At 35.8% G+C, this 18,889-nt stretch overlaps 1 protein-coding gene across 1 annotated transcript in view; it reads left to right on the forward strand.

Moving 5' to 3' along the window:
* The window catches only part of KCNN1 (potassium calcium-activated channel subfamily N member 1), a 194,765-nt gene extending 176,223 nt beyond the window's left edge, over nucleotides 1–18,542 (forward strand). Inside the window, exons 7-8 of the mRNA XM_053700682.1 lie at nucleotides 5,924–5,993; nucleotides 17,705–18,542. Coding sequence (XP_053556657.1) covers nucleotides 5,924–5,993; nucleotides 17,705–17,989 — 355 coding nt within the window. The 3' untranslated portion in view covers nucleotides 17,990–18,542. The remainder of the gene's footprint in view (nucleotides 1–5,923; nucleotides 5,994–17,704) is intronic.
* The last annotated feature ends 347 nt before the right edge of the window (nucleotides 18,543–18,889 follow it).

The following is an 18,889-nucleotide window of genomic DNA, read 5'->3' on the forward strand; positions in this document are numbered from 1 at the left end:
ATTATAATAATAATAATAATATTTTTTTTAAAAACTAGTCACCAGGGGGTGGATGGGAACACCTTCTGGGAACAGTTTTGAAAGGTAAAATATGTGTATAAAAATGCAGACTTGTAATATATTATAAAAGGGTATGCTAAATTATTAGCAGCAATTTGTCTATTACAGCAACATTTTTTGTTTCCTTGACTGTCCCTTTAAGTGCTGATATGTAGCATTGATTTCTAAGAAAACTATATATTTATATGAGCACTACAATTGCAAACAAACAAAGAGTATAGTGGTACCAGCAGATTTGTTATAAGCGGCACCTTGGCCAATTGTGCCATAGGCTCGCCAGCCCTGTACTAGGGAACTTATACATTAAGAGGAAAAGATCACTCATGTTTCAGTGAATTTGCTCAGCATAATAATATTGAAATTAAAAGAATCTGTGTCTCTTCATTCACTGTGAAACTAGACCACTAATACTAGATTTTATGAGGTAATTTTTTTAATTTTTATACTTTTCCTCAGTTTGCAGCTCCCTTCCTCTACCTCATTCTCCTGCTTGTTGTGTGTTTTGCCCTCTTCTAGTCCTGTATATTAGTATTACATTGTTTAATTAGTGTTTTGTGTGTTAACGATTATGGAAAAAAAACAATTCTGTTGTGTTTTGTCTTTGTTCTACAAATTACTCCCCTTCAAGGGCTCAGAAGTAAGTTCACCTCTCCCTAACCCATTCCATGTTCTCCCTCTCCCACAAGTCCCTTAACCAGGTGTATGTATTTCAGTGCTTGCCTGCATGAGGATTACAGTTTGACATTTTGGTCTTCATTCTCTTGATCCTGTTGTGATTTTTCATTCGTTGATGAATGAGAAATTCTATGTTTTTACTTTGAAAAAAAAAGTCTTACTCTGCATCTTGTTTGAATTTATATGGAATATGCTGCTCTGTAGAGTGATAAAAACGTTTGTTTATTGGTTGCAATCCTGAGAAGACTTAAAGAAACACTGTACTCAAAGTTCATTCATGTGAAAACAGCATTCAAATGTTTTTTTGTGAAGTAAAATCTGTTAAAATTTGAATTGAAACTAATGCAAAAGTATCACCTATGTACTTCTTACTAATGTAGTAAGAACACATCTGTGTTTATGTGTCAGCAAATCCAGTATAAAACCTTTTTAAAGCTTACTTAGGCGCTCCCAATTTAGCACTGTTGATGTGGTTATTCTGGGACACCCACTGAAAAGGGCTGAGAGCAGACCCTCCCCACTCCTCTACATACGAAAAGATTCATTATACAAACAAGTCTGTATACATCAGTATACATATAAAACTTTGGGGCTTGGTTAGGAGTCTGAAAATCAGCACAATATTATTTAAAAATAAGCAAAATTATACATTTTTACAAAAACACTTCCAGATAAGCTGTACAGTATAAATAGATAATCTACAAAACATTTCTGCAACAACAAAAAAACTAGTGTACAATGTCCCTTTAACAAGCCAAGTGCAGCACAAGAAAAAAATACTATTGGAAAGCAAACTGCAAGACAAGTAACACTAATCAGTAAAGCATATTCCTTACACATTCAGACCAGTGTACAGCATGTCTGATTGTATGCTTATTTCCAGCAATATCTCAGAAATTAAAATGTATATACAAGTAAAGAGCAACATGCTCAGTGATCTTATATAAGAACAGGCTTACACATATCCATTTGCTATGAAATGTTTCTTCTCTGCATAGATCAAACAAGGGAGGGAAATGACTGTACAATGCATGCTGGGAATTAGAGTTCAGAACTGCAGTGGCACAATACTGAAAGGGAAATAGTGAACTATAAATTCCAGAATGCTTTGTAACTCCCAGAATACTGTAATTCCTCTAAAACTAAACTACATTCAGAGGATTAAAAGACATAGAAACAGACATGCGATTGTCTTTTTTTTTGCTGCAGTTTTACTCCAGGTGGGGAGGAAAATTCAGAGGGGGCAGATGCCCCCTCTTTCTCCCCCTTGTAGTTATTATTTATAAGCCAATGAGTATTAACAAGAAGTAAATATCAGCCAATGAGCAACAACAGGAAATAGCTATCAGCCAGTGAGCAGTATTATGAAGTAAAACAACTAATATTGTTGTATTGGTGTCAATTTAAGTTAGGAACAGCTTTTACTTAACATTTTTAAGGCAATTTTTTTATATATATGTTTAAATGCTGTTTTTTATGTGGATTATATTTCTTTATATTTTTAGTACAATGTCCCTTTAATTTATTCAATTTTATCCCTGTTATGCTGCTTGTCACAGATTCACATGCTCTAATCACTTTAGGTTATTTATTTGTGACCAGTCAAATGTCTTTAAGGGAAACATCATTTTCCATAAAATAGTACCTTGATTTCTGTTGGTATACTATGGATTAAGAGGCCGGGAAGTATGAATGTGCTATATCTATGAGTAGATTTATCCATAGTTTATTCAACCATAGTTACATTGGCTACATTGTCTAGTAAACCCTCTAAAGAAAGTGTAAAACACATACAGTGTTGGGCTTAATGGGCGTCATTACTTTACGTGTAGCTATTTACCCAAGGAAACATTTGGCTCCAGAACACAAAATGTTGACCAATCACTGATTTCCTGAGCGACAATGTAATTTTAGAAGACTAACAGCATATGCTGACAGTTTATTTATCAAACAAGTTACATTTAGAGCCATCAAATACTGTCTCTTTCAGATCTGCAATGTGTTGAAGAACACCAAATAATCTGATACCATTAATGGTCATCAAAAATATATTTTTATAGAACTTTTGGGCTTTCCTTTAAACAGGGTTATCCAACATAAAGAAAAGGTGACGGTGTGAAATTGCAATCTGGTTTATCTGGCTTCTCACTTCCCCATAGGCCCCACTACTTTCCTCAACATTTGCAAAATACAGAGTGCACCCCTTCTCCCCAGTTGTTCATTAAGGTCCTTTGCAAGGATTGCATATATGTTTATTTGGTCTACAGTATTTATCTGTTATCATAATGTCTCTCCAGGTTGCTCTATTTTTACTGTAATTCCAGAATGACTTTGAATCATTATACAGAGCAGCATTTACTTTTCAAGGGAGGATAATGGTGGCTGCTTCAGGTTTTCACTAACATCAGCAGTTCTAAAAAGGAAATGCATAACTATGCATGCACACATGCTTAAAGGAACACTCTCTTCACCTTAAGATATTAAAAACAGCTCCTGTTGGTTGGGATGTTTTTAAACAACATTCAACTGATTATACTTGTATTAGCCATTTTCTAAATATTTTCTGACATGTAGACCTAGTTTCTTGTTTCTTCATAAGCTAATTTATTGACTTTTTTTGCTTAGTGGAAATGACTGTGATATGACAGTTCCCAATGATCTTTAAAGCAAAGCCTCTAAAGCACTGGATTTCAAACTTGTTGTCAGACCTCCCTAACAGGCCAGGTTTTCAGGATTACCTTGGGTAAGAGCAGGTAAAATAACCATGTTTACTAATCAGCTGATTATTTCAACTGTGCTCTTGTTCAGAGATCCTCAAAATCTGGCCTATTAGAGAGGCCTGAGACAGGTTTGAAAACCAGTTCTCTAAAAAGACAGTAAATTCAATATTAAACTTTCATGGTCTAGATAGAGCAGGCAACATTAAAAATGTTTTAATTCACCTCTATTAATATATTTGCTTTGTTCTCTTGGTATCTTTTGTTAAAGAATAAACCTCATAGGACTCATAGGACCAGTGTTTGCAACTTTGTTTAAAATTACTACAAGCATTATTCCAAACACTACTGCTAAAGACACACAAACGCTCTTGAGGTCCTATAAGCCCACCTTGGTTAATCTTAAGGAAGGATACCAAGAAAACAAAGCAAATGGAATAATATAATTTAATTCAAAAGTTGTTTAAAATGGCATGCTCTTTCTGAATCATTAAAGTTTCATTTTGAATTTTTATTGACAATGTCATTTTACATTATGATCATGTGATTATATATCCTACATTAGTGGTTGTTTCAGATTCATGTTTTACTGAAGGGAAATCTATGGATTAAAGAGCATAAGTTTTTTATTAATAATATCAATATGGCGACATTCAAGTGAAGTTGGTACTTAACAATGTAGAAGAAGACAATGAAAGCTTTCAGGGTACTGAGGTATCTTCTTCAGACTTTAAGACCCAAATCAATAAGAACAGCATCTTATATCACATATAAGAGCATGAATCTGCACCCTGAATGAATGTGTGTTTAATCATGGTGCATCTTAGTTTCTTTTCATTAATTTGCTGGCCGTCATCATACATTTAGCCTTCCTTATAAAATAAATTAGCTCTCATTAAAGGGATAGTAAACACCTTAAGATTTTCATATAAAATGTTGATATGCAGAGTAAAACAGCTCTGCAATATACTTTACATTACTTTATTTTGCCCCCTTTTCATCTAATTTAGATCTGAAAATTGTGGACTTTCTTATCCTTAGAGCTGGAAATACACCCTGCTAACTTCTTAGGCTAATCCTGCTACATATCTTCCCCTATTTGGATTTAACTAACATCTGCAAAACAATGCAGTTTATACTTATATTATGACAGTGGCTAGCAAGTGGTTGATGGTGTTTGGCTGTTGAAAAACATGTGCAGCAAACAAGATATTTTTATTATTATTATTATTATGCTATTCTATTCCAAAACAGAAAAATGTCTTGAAATTAAAAGGTGTTTACGGTCCATTTAATAAGGCCTAGGCAAGTCACACGTTAGCTGGTAGGTATTTATTTGTAGTGGTGCAACACGTCATTGCTCTAGTCACTAAAACAGAAGTTACAAATTACATTAAAATACTAGCTTATAGATTTAAACATCTAAAGAAAATGGTCAATGGAATAGAAATAAGTCTGATCTAGATGCCATTACATACAGGAATAACTTAAATGGACATTGGAATCTGCTATAAAAAAACAACAACAAATACATTGTTAGAAACTGTTAAAGAAAACATTTATTGAAGACTAAGGACTCCATTTATGAAGCTGCCTATAGCTTTAGGGGGCCATATCAGTGCAGGCTCACTCATGTTCCTGCAACCAAAAGTAACGTCCTCAACCTCAGAGGTTGCAAACATCAGACAGCTTAGACTGGTTCATACAGGATGACTGACAAGTGTGCAGCAGGTGTTGATCCAGAGGACCAGACTGCATGCCCACAGGTTCTCCTGATAAGAAACTTGTACACACGGATCTTCTTAAATGGGGACCTAGATAGTCTTTTACATAGTCCACAAGTAGTTTAGGACTTGATCTATGTGCTATTTTGCTTTTTGCCAGTAGAGGGCAACATGCTCATAAGTGATGTGCAACACTAATAGCATCTCATGACATGTAGCAGTTTATCGTAAATGTGGTCTGGAATATTAGTCCCCAGTTCTCATAAAACAAATAATCACAGATGGCAGTGATGACCTCATTTGTGATGTCATCAAAGTTTTGTCTTAAAAATGATTGGACACATTTTTCTTTAATATTAATCTAATAAGCTCACCATTTTAAAATGCAGAATTCTGGGTGATGGTAGTGTTCCTTTAATGTACTGAAAATATCTGTTTCATTAAGAGAAGTGCAGTGCTCTTCTGGTCTTTTTTGTAAGAGTGAATTTGACCTGTTTTGTGCAGGCTTTAATACATGCTTGCTCATTCTCAGCAATTAACTGCATGACTCAATACATAAACACAGCTAGAAAATTACTAACCCTCCCAGTGCTGGATATTTTTCACCAGTTCCTCCATTTAGTGCTGGAAGGGTTACGGTATATCTTGTGGATGCAGGAATTATGCCAGTTGCTTTGCATGTGTCATGTGCTATGCGCCTAGGCATGGGTTACTGCCAAGTCAGCTTCATTTTCTTGTCGTCTTCAGGTTACGCAGTGTGAAAATGGAGCAGAGAAAGCTCAACGATCAGGCTAACACACTGGTTGATCTAGCAAAGGTGAGCTTTATTACTGGTATTTATAAGGAATTCCGAATTTGTTATAAAAAGATATTGATCTAATAATATATATTGATTAAAAAAGATATCATATACGCTATTTAGCACTGTAAACATGTTACAGACTTTAAAGGAACATAAAAGTAAAAAAAAAAATGCTCTAACATGTTAAAACATTTTATGATTGCACTGCTGCTTGCAAAAAACTATGTGTTAAAGGGACAGTCTACGCCAGAATTGTTATTGTTTAAAAAGATAGATAATCCCTTTATTACCCATTCCCCAGTTTTGCATAACCAACACTGTTATATTAGTATACTTTGTACCTGTGATTACTTTGTATCTAAGCCTCTGTAGACTGCACCCTTATTTCAGTTCTTTTGACAGACTTGCATTTTAGCCAATCAGTGGACTGTCCTCTCATAAGTAACTGTACGGGCGTGAGCACAATGTTATCTATATGACACACATGAACTAACCCCCTCTAGCTGTGAAAATCTGTCACATGCATTCAGAGAAGAGGTGGCCTTCAAGGGCTTATAAATTAGCATATAAGCCTACTTAGGTTTAGCTTTCAACTGAGAATACCAAGAGAAAAAAAGCTAATTTGATGATAAAAGTAAATTAGAAGTTGTTTAAAATTACATGCCCTATCTGAATCATGAAAATTAAATTTTGACTAGACTGTCCCTTTAAACACACAGTTATAGTCTGCTACAGACAGCAATGCACTGGAGCTGAGCAAGAACGCTATGCCAATTAGGGCAGAATATGTGCATATCAACTAATTACGAGATGTTTGTTTAATCCAATTGCAAGATAATTCTGTACAAGTAATATGCAATATTAAAATAAAATGCAAATGTATTTCTAGAATACTAATGCCCTAATCTAGCCGTCACAATCCACCCGCAGCCCTGGTTTTTGGACTATTGCTCTTAGAAAAGGAGGTGCACAGGTTTTCTAAAAGGGATCATTCTAAAACCAGCAATTCAATTTAACATAGTTTGCAATATTCTGTCGTTAGCAAAAATGCTTCTAGTAAAAGTGATCACTGTTTTTCTTTGGCATACGCACATATCCTATGAGGGCCGTGCACCAGTATTCAAACACCATGCCTGCTCAAACAGCTGGAGATGATGTGTATTGCTTCTGTGAAGACATTAGTTTCATACTGACCACTGCTGACTCTCTAAGAAGGTGTAGTGTTTGAATACTGGTGCACGGGCCCTCACAGCATATGTGCGTATGCCCCAGATAAAAACAGCAATAACTTTTACTAGAAGCGTTTTCACTAATACATGCATATTGCAAACATTATTCTATTTCACATTCAAATGCACCCATGCACATGTCTATCCCTTTAACCTATGTATATCTTGGCTAAATTATTTGATGTGGGTATTTTTTTGAATACAAACCAATAAAAAAAAATAAAAAAAGTTTAATTTAAAATTTAAAAAAAACATTGCAATATGCAGCCATTATTGTTTTATTCTACTATAATTTACCTCTAAAAATTGTATTTATTCTTAAATTGTCTGTGTATATCTCAATTCTCTAGCGAGTTTCAAATTTCATCTTAGAGCAGCTAGTGTTTGTCCACAGCAAAGGAAACTAGGAGCATAAATATCACCAGACTTTTCAAGGAGTGTGCACGTGGACTGATCTGAAATAGCAGAGCTATGCTATTTTTGCTAAATATTTTGAAATATTTATTTTGTATGATATTTTGTTGCAATTAAGTGCTTAATTGTTAATATACTGTGTATCCGTAAACAGATTGATGTTTCTGGAACTTTAAACGCATGTCAATTTGCTGTTTAAAGGGATAGGTAAACTCAAAATTAAACTTGCTTGATTCAGATAGAGCACTGGTCTTCAAACCTGTCTTCAGGCCTCCCTAACAGTCCAAGTTACAAGTGAAATATTCAAACAAATTCAGCAGGGAGCTGAGAAAAGAAAGTACATTGATTAGCACTCATTACGTCTTTTATTTTTCATTTGTAACAAAATTTAAAACTTAAACTTTATTTGAAACAATAGGTAAAAAAAAAATGAAAGATTTAACACGTTCTTGCTCTCTTTTTCTTTTTTTAACTTTCAAATGTAATTCTCTAAACTTATTTATAATGAGCGATATCTTAAGGGGTAATATTTAAAGGGACAGTATACACTCATTTTCATATAACTGCATGTAATAGACACTACTATAAAGGATAAGATGCACAGATACTGATATAAAAATCCAGTATAAAAATGTTTAAAAACTTACATAGAAACTCTCAGTTTAGCTCTGTTGAAAAGGTAGCTGGAAAGCCCATTGTAAGTGGGAAATAAGACACTCCCCCTTCTTTTGCATATGAAAAGACCCTTTACACAAACAGGAGCAAGCTGGAGAAGGTAGCTGACGGTATTCTCATAAAACTTTGGGGCTTGGTTAGGAGTCTGAAAATCAGAGCAATGTTATTTAAAAATAAGCAAAACTATACATTTAAAAAAAAAAACTTTATGGGCTATATACAGTGGGGCAAAAAAGTATTTAGTCAGCCACCAATTGTGCAAGTTCTCCCACTTAAGAAGATGAGAGAGGCCTGTAATTTTCATCATAGGTATACCTCAACTATGAGAGACAAAATGTGGAAACAAATCCAGACATTCACATTGTCTGTTTTTGAAAGAATTTATTTGCATATTATGGTGGAAAATAAGTATTTGGTCACCTACAAACAAGCAAGATTTCTGGCTCTCACAGACCTGTATCTTCTTCTTTCAGAGACTCATCTGTCCTCCACTCATTACCTGTATTAATGGCACCTGTTTGAACTTGTTATCAGTATAAAAGACACCTGTCCACAACCTCAAACAGCCACACTCCAAACTCCACTAAGGTGAAGACCAAAGAGCTGTCGAAGGACACCAGAAACAAAATTGTAGACCTGCACCAGGCTGGGAAGACTGAATCTGCAATAGGCAAGCAGCTTGGTGTGAAGAAATCAACTGTGGGAGCAATAATTAGAAAATGGAAGACATACAAGACCACTGATAATCTCACTAGATCTGGGGCTCCACGCAAGATCTCACCCCGTGGGAACAGAACGGTGAGCAAACATCCCAGAACCACACCGGGGGACCTAGTGAATGACCTGCAGAGAGCTGGGACCAACGTAACAAAGGCTACCATCAGTAACACACTACGCCGCCAGGGACTAAGATCCTGCAGTGCCAGACGTGTCCCCCTGCTTCAGCCAGTACATGTCCGGGCCCGTCTGAAGTATGCTAGAGAGCATTTGGATGATCCAGAAGTGGATTGGGAGAATGTCATATGGTCAGATGAAACCAAAGTAGAACTGTTTGGTAGAAACAACACAACTCGTCGTGTTTGGAGGAGAGAGAATGCTGAGTTGCAACCAAAGAACACCATACCTACTGTAGAGCATGGGGGTGGCAACATCATGCTTTGGGGCTGTTTCTCTGCAAAGGGAACAGGACGACTGATCCGTGTACATGAAAGAATAAATGGGGCCATGTATCATGAGATTTTGAGTGCAAACCTCCTTCCATCAGCAAGGGCATTGAAGATGAAACGTGGCTGGGTCTTTCAGCATGACAATGATTCCAAACACACCGCCCGGGCAACGAAGGAGTGGCTTCATAAGAAGCATTTCAAGGTCCTGGAGTGGCCCAGCCAGTCTCCAGATCTCAAGCCCATAGAAAACCTTTGCAGGGAGTTGAAAGTCCGTGTTGTCCAGCGACAGCCCCAAAACATCACTGCTCTAGAGGAGATCTGCATGCAGGAATGGGCCAACATACAGTGTGTGACCACCTTGGTGAAGACTTACAGAAAACGTTTGACCTCTGTGATTGCCAACAAAGGATATTTTGATATTGACCAAATACTTATTTTCCACAATAATTTGCAAATAAATTCTTTCCAAACCAGACAATGTGATTGGAAAAAAGGAAGTTAGAACCTTTTTGTATTGATAGGACTTTATAGTTACTCCTATAGTGTTTTGTAATATAATATGTTGAGTATATCAGTAAATTCTATTAAACACTTAAGGAGCAGTGCGTAAGCATTAGGATACAATTTAGTACTGTTTATGGCTACTTCTGCTGGTGAGGCAGGTTGGCCATTAGAAAAAAGAATGCTTCTATGCACTGTTATAACATTTATTTTGGTAGTATAGTTCGGTTACTGTGCCTTGAACAACTAAAGTGATATTGTACGTTAAAAATTAACTTTTATTAGTATCTTTTTTAAAAAGACAGCTTTGGTGGATGATAGAGCTGCCCTAAATGCTTAAAAACACTCTCACTGTGCTAAGTAAAAAAATAGCATGTTTTAATTATGATACAGACGTAGAACTTGTAGTATTTGGAGCAGTAGATTTTATCTACAAACTGGACTCAAAAGCTAACATAGAGAACTATAGCCTTTTGGGCCTATGTTACTCTCAATAGTGTCTGATTTGCTATGCATAAATGTGTACTTTGTGAGCTTTATATTGTAAGCAATATATATTGACACTATCCAGTTATCTTTGGACTTGCAATCTAAAACTGCTAATATTTGTTGGTGCTAAGATTGTGGATACTGACTATGGTGGCAGCTTGCAATTATTACATATGTCTATCTGGCTGCTTATGGTTGTTAATTGCATCAGCAATAATAGAAAATGGATACTGAAACAGTATTGTATAGGGATAAGAGATATTGTTTTGAGGCTGTACACTCTATATAATGTCACTGATTATGATATAGTATATCACGATCCTATACCATAGTATTGGTAGCATACCGTAGTATTAGTAGAATATTACCATAGGAAGTAATTTGAAACACTGCAGGATGTGCATTAAATTTTCTACAGAGACTAGTGTTGTATGATCACTTTTTGCTACACACTGGTATTGATTGTGTTGCCGCTATGTAATATAAATGCAGGTTACTAAATTGTATGTAGCCCACACATAAAGAAATGATCTTTGTATCACGGTCTTATGTAGATTGTATTATTGTTACTAAAGCACTGTATAGCCCTATATATTTTAGGGGCTTAAATAGAAAGCTGGTTTATAGCAGCGTTTGTTGTTAACTGTTTGATCCTATCAGAGAAGGACTGACGACTAAGGCTGTAAACAGTATTTACTAAATGAAAACTTATATCAAGCCGATTACTAAGTTTCTAATGCCTTATCAGAATTCAGTTGTAACAGCTATCCTTTATGTCGTTAAGGCATGCCTATTAAGTACCAAAGCCACCCTATGATTCGAGTAACTATAATGAACATTTGCAACCAAACTTTAACAAATTCTACTTCGTCTATTTTTTAAAAGTTTTTTACATGCTATTATTTTTAAATTGATAACTACTAGTGAGGCAAATTAAAAAGAGAGGAGACCCCTGACGCGGCGTTTCACTAACGCTTCCTCAGAGGGGTTACGCGGGCCGACTAACATCCGGTGTTATATACCCGGTGTTTGCCAGAATACAGAGTCCTGATTGGGCCACAGATAGCGTTGTACATTGGCTAAGATCCATGTCAATCATCTCAGATGGGATGCGAGATTTGCCGTGTGTTTGACGACAGAGTTTCAGTACTTATATACAGACTATCACTTCCCAGAATAGCGGATACTTAGTTGGTACTTTGAAATTGTGAGAGTCATGTGAGTTGTTATGCTTTTTTTTCCCCCCTCCGGAGTTACTAGATTTACTCTTGTATAATGAGATACTTCAAAATTGTTTGTCATACTATGAATATTAATTTCATAGATAAATTTTATGAAAAGTGAATGAATTTAAATGCCGATTGTATGGTGGTGCACCTGATTGGACTAACAAAAATTAAAAATAGAGTGACACAAAACTTTGAATATTCATTTGGGGACATAAAATAGGAAGTGTACTATAAGACACACTCCTCTAATGTTTACTTTCTGTGGAGTGTGTATCAGAACATATCATTTTTTAATTGTGATGAGCAACACAGTTTTAAAAGATAGAGACTGATAAGAGTTAATACATGGTGTCATTAATCTATCATGAGTTTATTAAATTAAATAGATGTAAAGCCTGTTATTGTGTGTGACAATTGTGAATTGCTATACTATTATTTGTGATAAAGTGTAAAATAAAATATAAATCTGTGGAAGTGCACAAACACTTAATTTTTTAAAAGTGATAATGACATTATGTTCTACACGCTATTGTGAGGTTACAGTGGTTGATGGGGTTTAGATTAGAAATGGAAGAAAAATTTGTGATGAGATTGGTGTAGGGAATATTAGTTTAGGTGAGACAGTTCCTGAGGAAACATCGTGTACTGATATTTTAAACAACTAAAAATCATTTAGTCGCCTTAAGGTGTGTTGGTATTATAAACCTAAAGTGCTAGTGACAACGTGACAGTAAAAAAATTTTTTGGCTTTCCGGTTCAAGCTGAATTCGTGATTTAGGGTTAGAAGAAATGTGTTATCTTATGGGGAATGTGTGGTATAGTAACTCAAAACTAAGAGGGACTTATATCTAATGATTCTATTGAAACACATCATGTTTCTGCTTACCTAGTTAGTGTGGTTATGAGATATAAAGTACTGGAATTCATTTACAGATACACATAATAATTGTTGTGATCATTGAGTCCATTTGGTTTAACACTATCTAATAGGTGTATCCATTTGCACTCCATTTTCAATAGTGTTTGTTCTAAATTGCCTCCTCTAATACCAAGGGTGGCCTTTTGTAACACAGAAAATTTTAGTAAGGAGTCGTTGCTGTTATGTTTGTGGAAAAAATGTTTTGCCACACTAGTTATCTGTCTGTTTTTTTCCAGGTCCTTGCGAGCATTTTTGATGTTTCTGCTGTGTTCCATTATTCTTGTTCTGGCCTGACGTGTTGTCATTCCTACATAGAATAATTTGCATGGACACTGGAGGACATAAACGACTCCTACTGTAGTGCAAGAGAAATGAGCCGATAGTGCATGTCTGTTTGCATACTTATCAGTTATTTCCGTGATTTTCCACACTTTAGGACATGTACTGCATGTTCCACATGGGAACATGCCTTTGGATTGACGTGTTCTCTTTGGCGTATGAATGTAGTGGCTTGAGACAAGGGTATCTTTCAGGTTTTTAGGTCTTTTATAACCTATAGATACTCTGTCCCCAATCTGGCTTGACAGTAAAGGATCATTTTGTAAAATATGCCAATTTGCATTCAAGATGTTAGTTATTTGTTTGATTTGTGGATTGTATGCTGTTATTAATCTCGGTTGATTGTCCATCTTTTTTTGCTTTGGTTGTAATAGTGCTTTGCGATCCATTTGCATGGCTTGTATTTTTGCTTTTTTAATAGAGCGTTTGCTGTAACCTCGGTCTTGGAGTCTGTTTGATAGTTTTTTAGCTTCATGCTTAAATGTGCCAAGGTCAGAACAGTTTCTACGTAATCTGGTAAATTCACCTTTTGGAATGGCTTTCAGGGTACATGGAGCATGGGCGCTAGTATGATGTAGCAGGGTATTGGTGGCTGTTTCCTTTCTATATATGTTTGTGCTTACTATACCTTGTGGATCTACTAATATCTGTAAGTCTAGGAAGTTTACCTGCTGCTGGCTGTACTCGTATGTGAGTTTTATGTTCATTTTGTTGTTATTCAAGAGATTCATGAACTCAATCAATTCCAGTTCTGGACCTTCCCAGATGAACAGGATGTCGTCGATATAGCGCATCCAACAAGGAATGTGCTGCATATATTTGTCATTGTCACTGGTGAAAACTGTTAAATTCTCCCACCACCCTAAAAACAGGTTAGCGTATGTGGGTGCACACGCTGTACCCATGGCGGTACCCTGAGTTTGCAAGTAAAACCGATCTTTAAATGTGAAATAATTGTGGTGCAGCACAAAATGTAATAGATCTTTAATAAATTGATTATGGTCATGATTGTCTGTGGCATTTGTGCCAAGAAAATGGGAGATAGCTTGTTCTCCTAAATGATGTTTTATATTCGTATACAGTGACTCCACGTCCGCTGTTACGATAAAAGAATTTGGTGTTAGTATCATGTTGTTTAATTTTTGAAGCACTTCCATTGTATCCTTTACGTATGAAGGTAAAGTGTATAGATATTCTCTGAGTCTCTGATCAATATATTGGCTAGGTTTTTCAGTGAGACTTCCATTGCCTGACACAATAGGGCGGCCTGGAGGGTTGTGAATGTCTTTATGTATTTTTGGGATTAAATACAATGTTGCAGTGGTTGGATGTGATTGAGATAGAAATTGTTTTTCTGCAGCATTAATAATTTTATCCTTGTAAGCTTTTTCAATGATTTTATTGTATTTCTCACTGTACATGTAAGTTGGATTACCTAGCAGTCTTTTATAACATTGTTCATTGTTAAGTTGTTTGGTAGCTTCTTCAAGATACATGTTTTTCTCCCACATTTAGGGCAGCTCTATCATCCACCAAAGCTGTCTTTTTAAAAAAGATACTAATAAAAGTTAATTTTTAACGTACAATATCACTTTAGTTGTTCAAGGCACAGTAACCGAACTATACTACCAAAATAAATGTTATAACAGTGCATAGAAGCATTCTTTTTTCTAATGGCCAACCTGCCTCACCAGCAGAAGTAGCCATAAACAGTACCAGACAATGTGATTGTCTGGATTTGTTTCCACATTTTGTCTCTCATAGTTGAGGTATACCTATGATGAAAATTACAGGCCTCTCTCATCTTCTTAAGTGGGAGAACTTGCACAATTGGTGGCTGACTAAATACTTTTTTGTCCCACTGTAAATAGATAATCTACAAAACATTTATGCAAAGAAAAAATGAGTGTATCATTTTAACTTTAGAATTGCACAGACTCTCTTAACAAACTCAAAGCCATCTAAACACATATAAGTTGATGGCTATAATACTATGATTCAGGAAATTCTGATAACTACTTAATATGGTTAATATCGACCTCTTAGTACACACTGTGGGGCCGATTTATCAGGGCCCGAATGTGGCAGTATACCCCTGTTTCCTCGCACGGAAACAGGAGTTAAGAAGCAGCGGTCTTAAGACCGCTGCTCCTTAACTCGTACGCCTCTTCTGAGGCGGCAGACATCAATCCGCCTGATCTCATACGAACGGTTGATTGACACCCCCTGCTAGTGGCCGATTGGCCGCAAATCTGCAGGGGCGGCATTGCACAAGCAGTTCATCAGAACTGCTTGTGCAATGATAAATGCTGACAGCGTATGATTCTCTAAAAGCAGATCATGTCCGTCAGACACTTGATAAATCGGCCCCTATATATATAAGTTCTTATTTATAGAGAATATATTTGCAATTTTACATATTTTATCCTTTTTTTTACCTATTGTTTCAAATAAGGGTTCAATTTGATAAATTTGTTACAAATTAAAAATAAAAGACGTAATGAGTGCTAAACAATATACTCTCTTTTCTCAGCTTCCTGCTGAATTCTTTTGAATGTTAATATAAGTACAAGCACCTATCCCCACCAGTATGTAAATAATATAAACATATACCTAACATATACAGGTATACATCACTTTACAGCACTTCGCTAATACAGCACTTTGTGAAGCTGAAGTTCAACCTACAAAGATTTTGAAACAGTGCTGTAATCATTGTAGGATTGTGAGAAAGTGACTGGCACCATTTTGTTATGCACAGGTCACCCTGTTTACAGCATTACAGTGCAATCTGTGTCTCATTGTTATAGTCTGACAAATTGTCACTATTTTACAGGTACAGTATTTATTGAATACTAATTGAATACTGTGCTGTGTTAGTGTTAAACTAAACTTAGCCCTATTGTACCCCTAATATAAATTAGTTAAAACATGTTTTCAAGTTTTTAAACACACTGGTAAGTGAAAAGAAAGCTAAAACTGCGTTGTTTTCCTTTAAGGCGGTTTCACTTTACAGCGGGGCTCCGGTCCCTAACCCGCTGTATGAGTGAGGTAATTCCTGTATCTCATTTATGAGGGAATCATCTTAAATCTAAGTAGTGCCATTGGTATATCAAGTTCACAGGTGAAACAATCAGCTGATTAGTAAATATTGTTATTTTACCTGCTCTCATCCAATGTAATCCTGAAAACCTGGCCTGTTGGGGAGGCCTGAGGACAGGTTTGAAAACCAGTGAGATAGAGCTTGTCATTTTGAGGCACTTTTAAATTGACTTCTATAAAATGTGCTTCGTTCTCTTGGTATCCCTTGTTAAAAAGAATATGCACATATCCTTCACTAGTGGGCGATAGTTGCTGATTGGTGCCTGCACACATTTGTCTCTTGTAATTGGCTAACTAGATGTGTTCAGCTAGCTGCCAGTAGTGCAATGTTGTTTCTTCAGCAAAGGATAACGAGATAATGAAGCAAATTTGATAATAGAAGTAAATTGGAAAGTTGTTTAAAATTGTATGTTCTATCTGGATCATGAAAGAAAATTTGGGGGTTCCTTTAACATATCAATACCTTGCTTTTATTTTTTTCAAATTCATATCTTAATTTGCTCTCCTCTGTTTTGGAACAGAACATTTTTTGACACAAATTTAAATTCAAGGAATCACTAAAATAGTTTTCACCTATATTTTCTTCTGCTACCATTTACAAGGTATGTTTTCTTGTCTACCACAACATCAAATAATTATAAATGTGAACATAAATGTTCTAATGTGTTACAGCATTTTATTTTTGTGCTGTTGCTTGAATATAACTGTGTTTAGCCCACAGAATGGGGTTACACATGTAGTCAAAGTCAGCTCTACTGGGAACTTGCTGAACATATTTGAGGAGACAATGACAAGAGACATATGTGTGTAGCCACCAATCACCAGCTAGCTCCCAGTAGTGCATTGCTGCTCCTGAGTCTACCTAGATATGCTTTTAAACAACAGATACAAAGAGAACAAAGAACATTTGATAACAGAAGTAAATAAGATTCAAATTGCAAGCTCTAGATCACTAGTTTTTAAACCTGTCCTCAGACCTCCCCAACAGGCCAGGTTTTCAGGATTACCTTGGATGAGAGCAGGTAAAATAACAATGTTTACTAATCAGCCGATTACTTTACCTGTGCTCCAGTTCAGATATCCTCAAAATGTGGCCTGTTAGGGAGGCCTGAGGACAGGTTTAAAAACCAGTGTTCTAGATGAACGATGAAAGTTTAATTTTGACTTTCATGACCCTTTAACCCAATTCTGGTCACTGTAGTTAAAGGGCCACTAAACCCAAAATTTTTATTTTATGATTCAGATAGAAAATACAATTTTAAACAACTTGCTAATTTACTTCTATTATCTAATTTGCTTCATTTTTTAGATATTCTTTGTTGAAGAAATAGCAATGCATATGGGTGAGCCAATCACACGAGGCATCTATGTGCAGCCACCAATCAGCAGCTACTGAGCCTATCTAGATATGCTTTTTAGCAAAGCATATCAAGAGAATGAAGCAAATTAGATAATAGAAGTAAATTAGAAAGTTGTTTATAATTGCATGCTCTTTCTGAACCACAAAAGAAAAAATGTGGGTTTCATGTCCCTTTAATCTTCATTTTACATAATGTCATCTGACTGAAGTCAACAGAAGCTGTCTACATTAAATATGTCATTAATTTCTTTGTTAATTACTTATAGGTGACTGCTAATCACTCTCTCATTATTGACTCACTAGACACAGAACGTGATGTACGACCTCATGTCTGATCTGCAAGAACGTAATGATGACCTTGAGAAGAGGATTATGACCCTGGAGACTAAGGTTGACTCAATAAATGCTTCTCTACAGGCTCTACCGGGGCTGATTGCTCAGGCCCTGCTTCGAGAGCAGGGAGAACTTTTCCTTCTGCGCTCCCACCGCCCCTTCCCTCCATCAAACAGTTCAGACAATTCTTGGAGTCCACCACGCCGGCGCACTTCTCCTTCCACTGCTCCCCACACTTCCTCAGATAGCGGCTGATGGAGGCGGAGGAATGAGGACATTTAAGGGGCATGGGTAGGATTTGTGGAGGTGAAGACTTAACGAGATCACTTATTATCCTTTGCCACTGTGTGGTTAGATTATGTCAGCTTTTTTTCTTAAAAGCCTTGGATATTTGTTAACCCCTGCGGGTTCTTTGAAAATGCTGGAGTGAACGTTCTATCAAAAACAAAAGCAAAATATTTGTGTAAACACTCACACGTGTGTACGCGCAGCAGCGCGATTAACCCTTTCCTGCCACATGGCTGATCTCTTGGGCAGTGATGGAGTCAGGTTCAACGCAAAAAAAAAAAAAGGCGTTTTATCTTCCATGCTACAAGCTTTCTCTAAAATATATTTATTTTCTTACAAATATTATATTATTAATTTCTGCTAGGTTTTTATTTTTAACTCATTAAATGCTGCTGTTGGAGCCTAGCAGATCAGCTTTTAAACTGTGAGGAGGAGAGACGGCCATACTTTTTTTTTTAAACTTTGTCCCTCTCCAACACGGAAAATGTTCTAATGTTATTTAAAATATTAGGAAACTTGGTTAGAGGGTATGGGGTTGATTTCAATCCTATTTAAAAAGTTACTAAGTCCTAAGAAGGGCCTCAGTTGAGGTTCTGGAACCTGTCCGTGTGTGTGTTTACATACAGAAATATATATATATATATATATATATATATATATATATATATATATATATATATATATATATATATATATATATATATATAAATGTATATGTGTATAAGTATGTGTTTATATATAATTATATATATATATATATATATATATATAAATATATAAATGTATATGTGTATAAGTATGTGTTTATATATAATTATATATATTTACATACATATACTAGAGAGCAGAACTCTGTATTTTTTAATA

Source organism: Bombina bombina, chromosome 2 (genome assembly GCF_027579735.1).
Source record: "Bombina bombina isolate aBomBom1 chromosome 2, aBomBom1.pri, whole genome shotgun sequence".
In the NCBI taxonomy this organism is placed as follows: domain Eukaryota; kingdom Metazoa; phylum Chordata; class Amphibia; order Anura; family Bombinatoridae; genus Bombina; species Bombina bombina.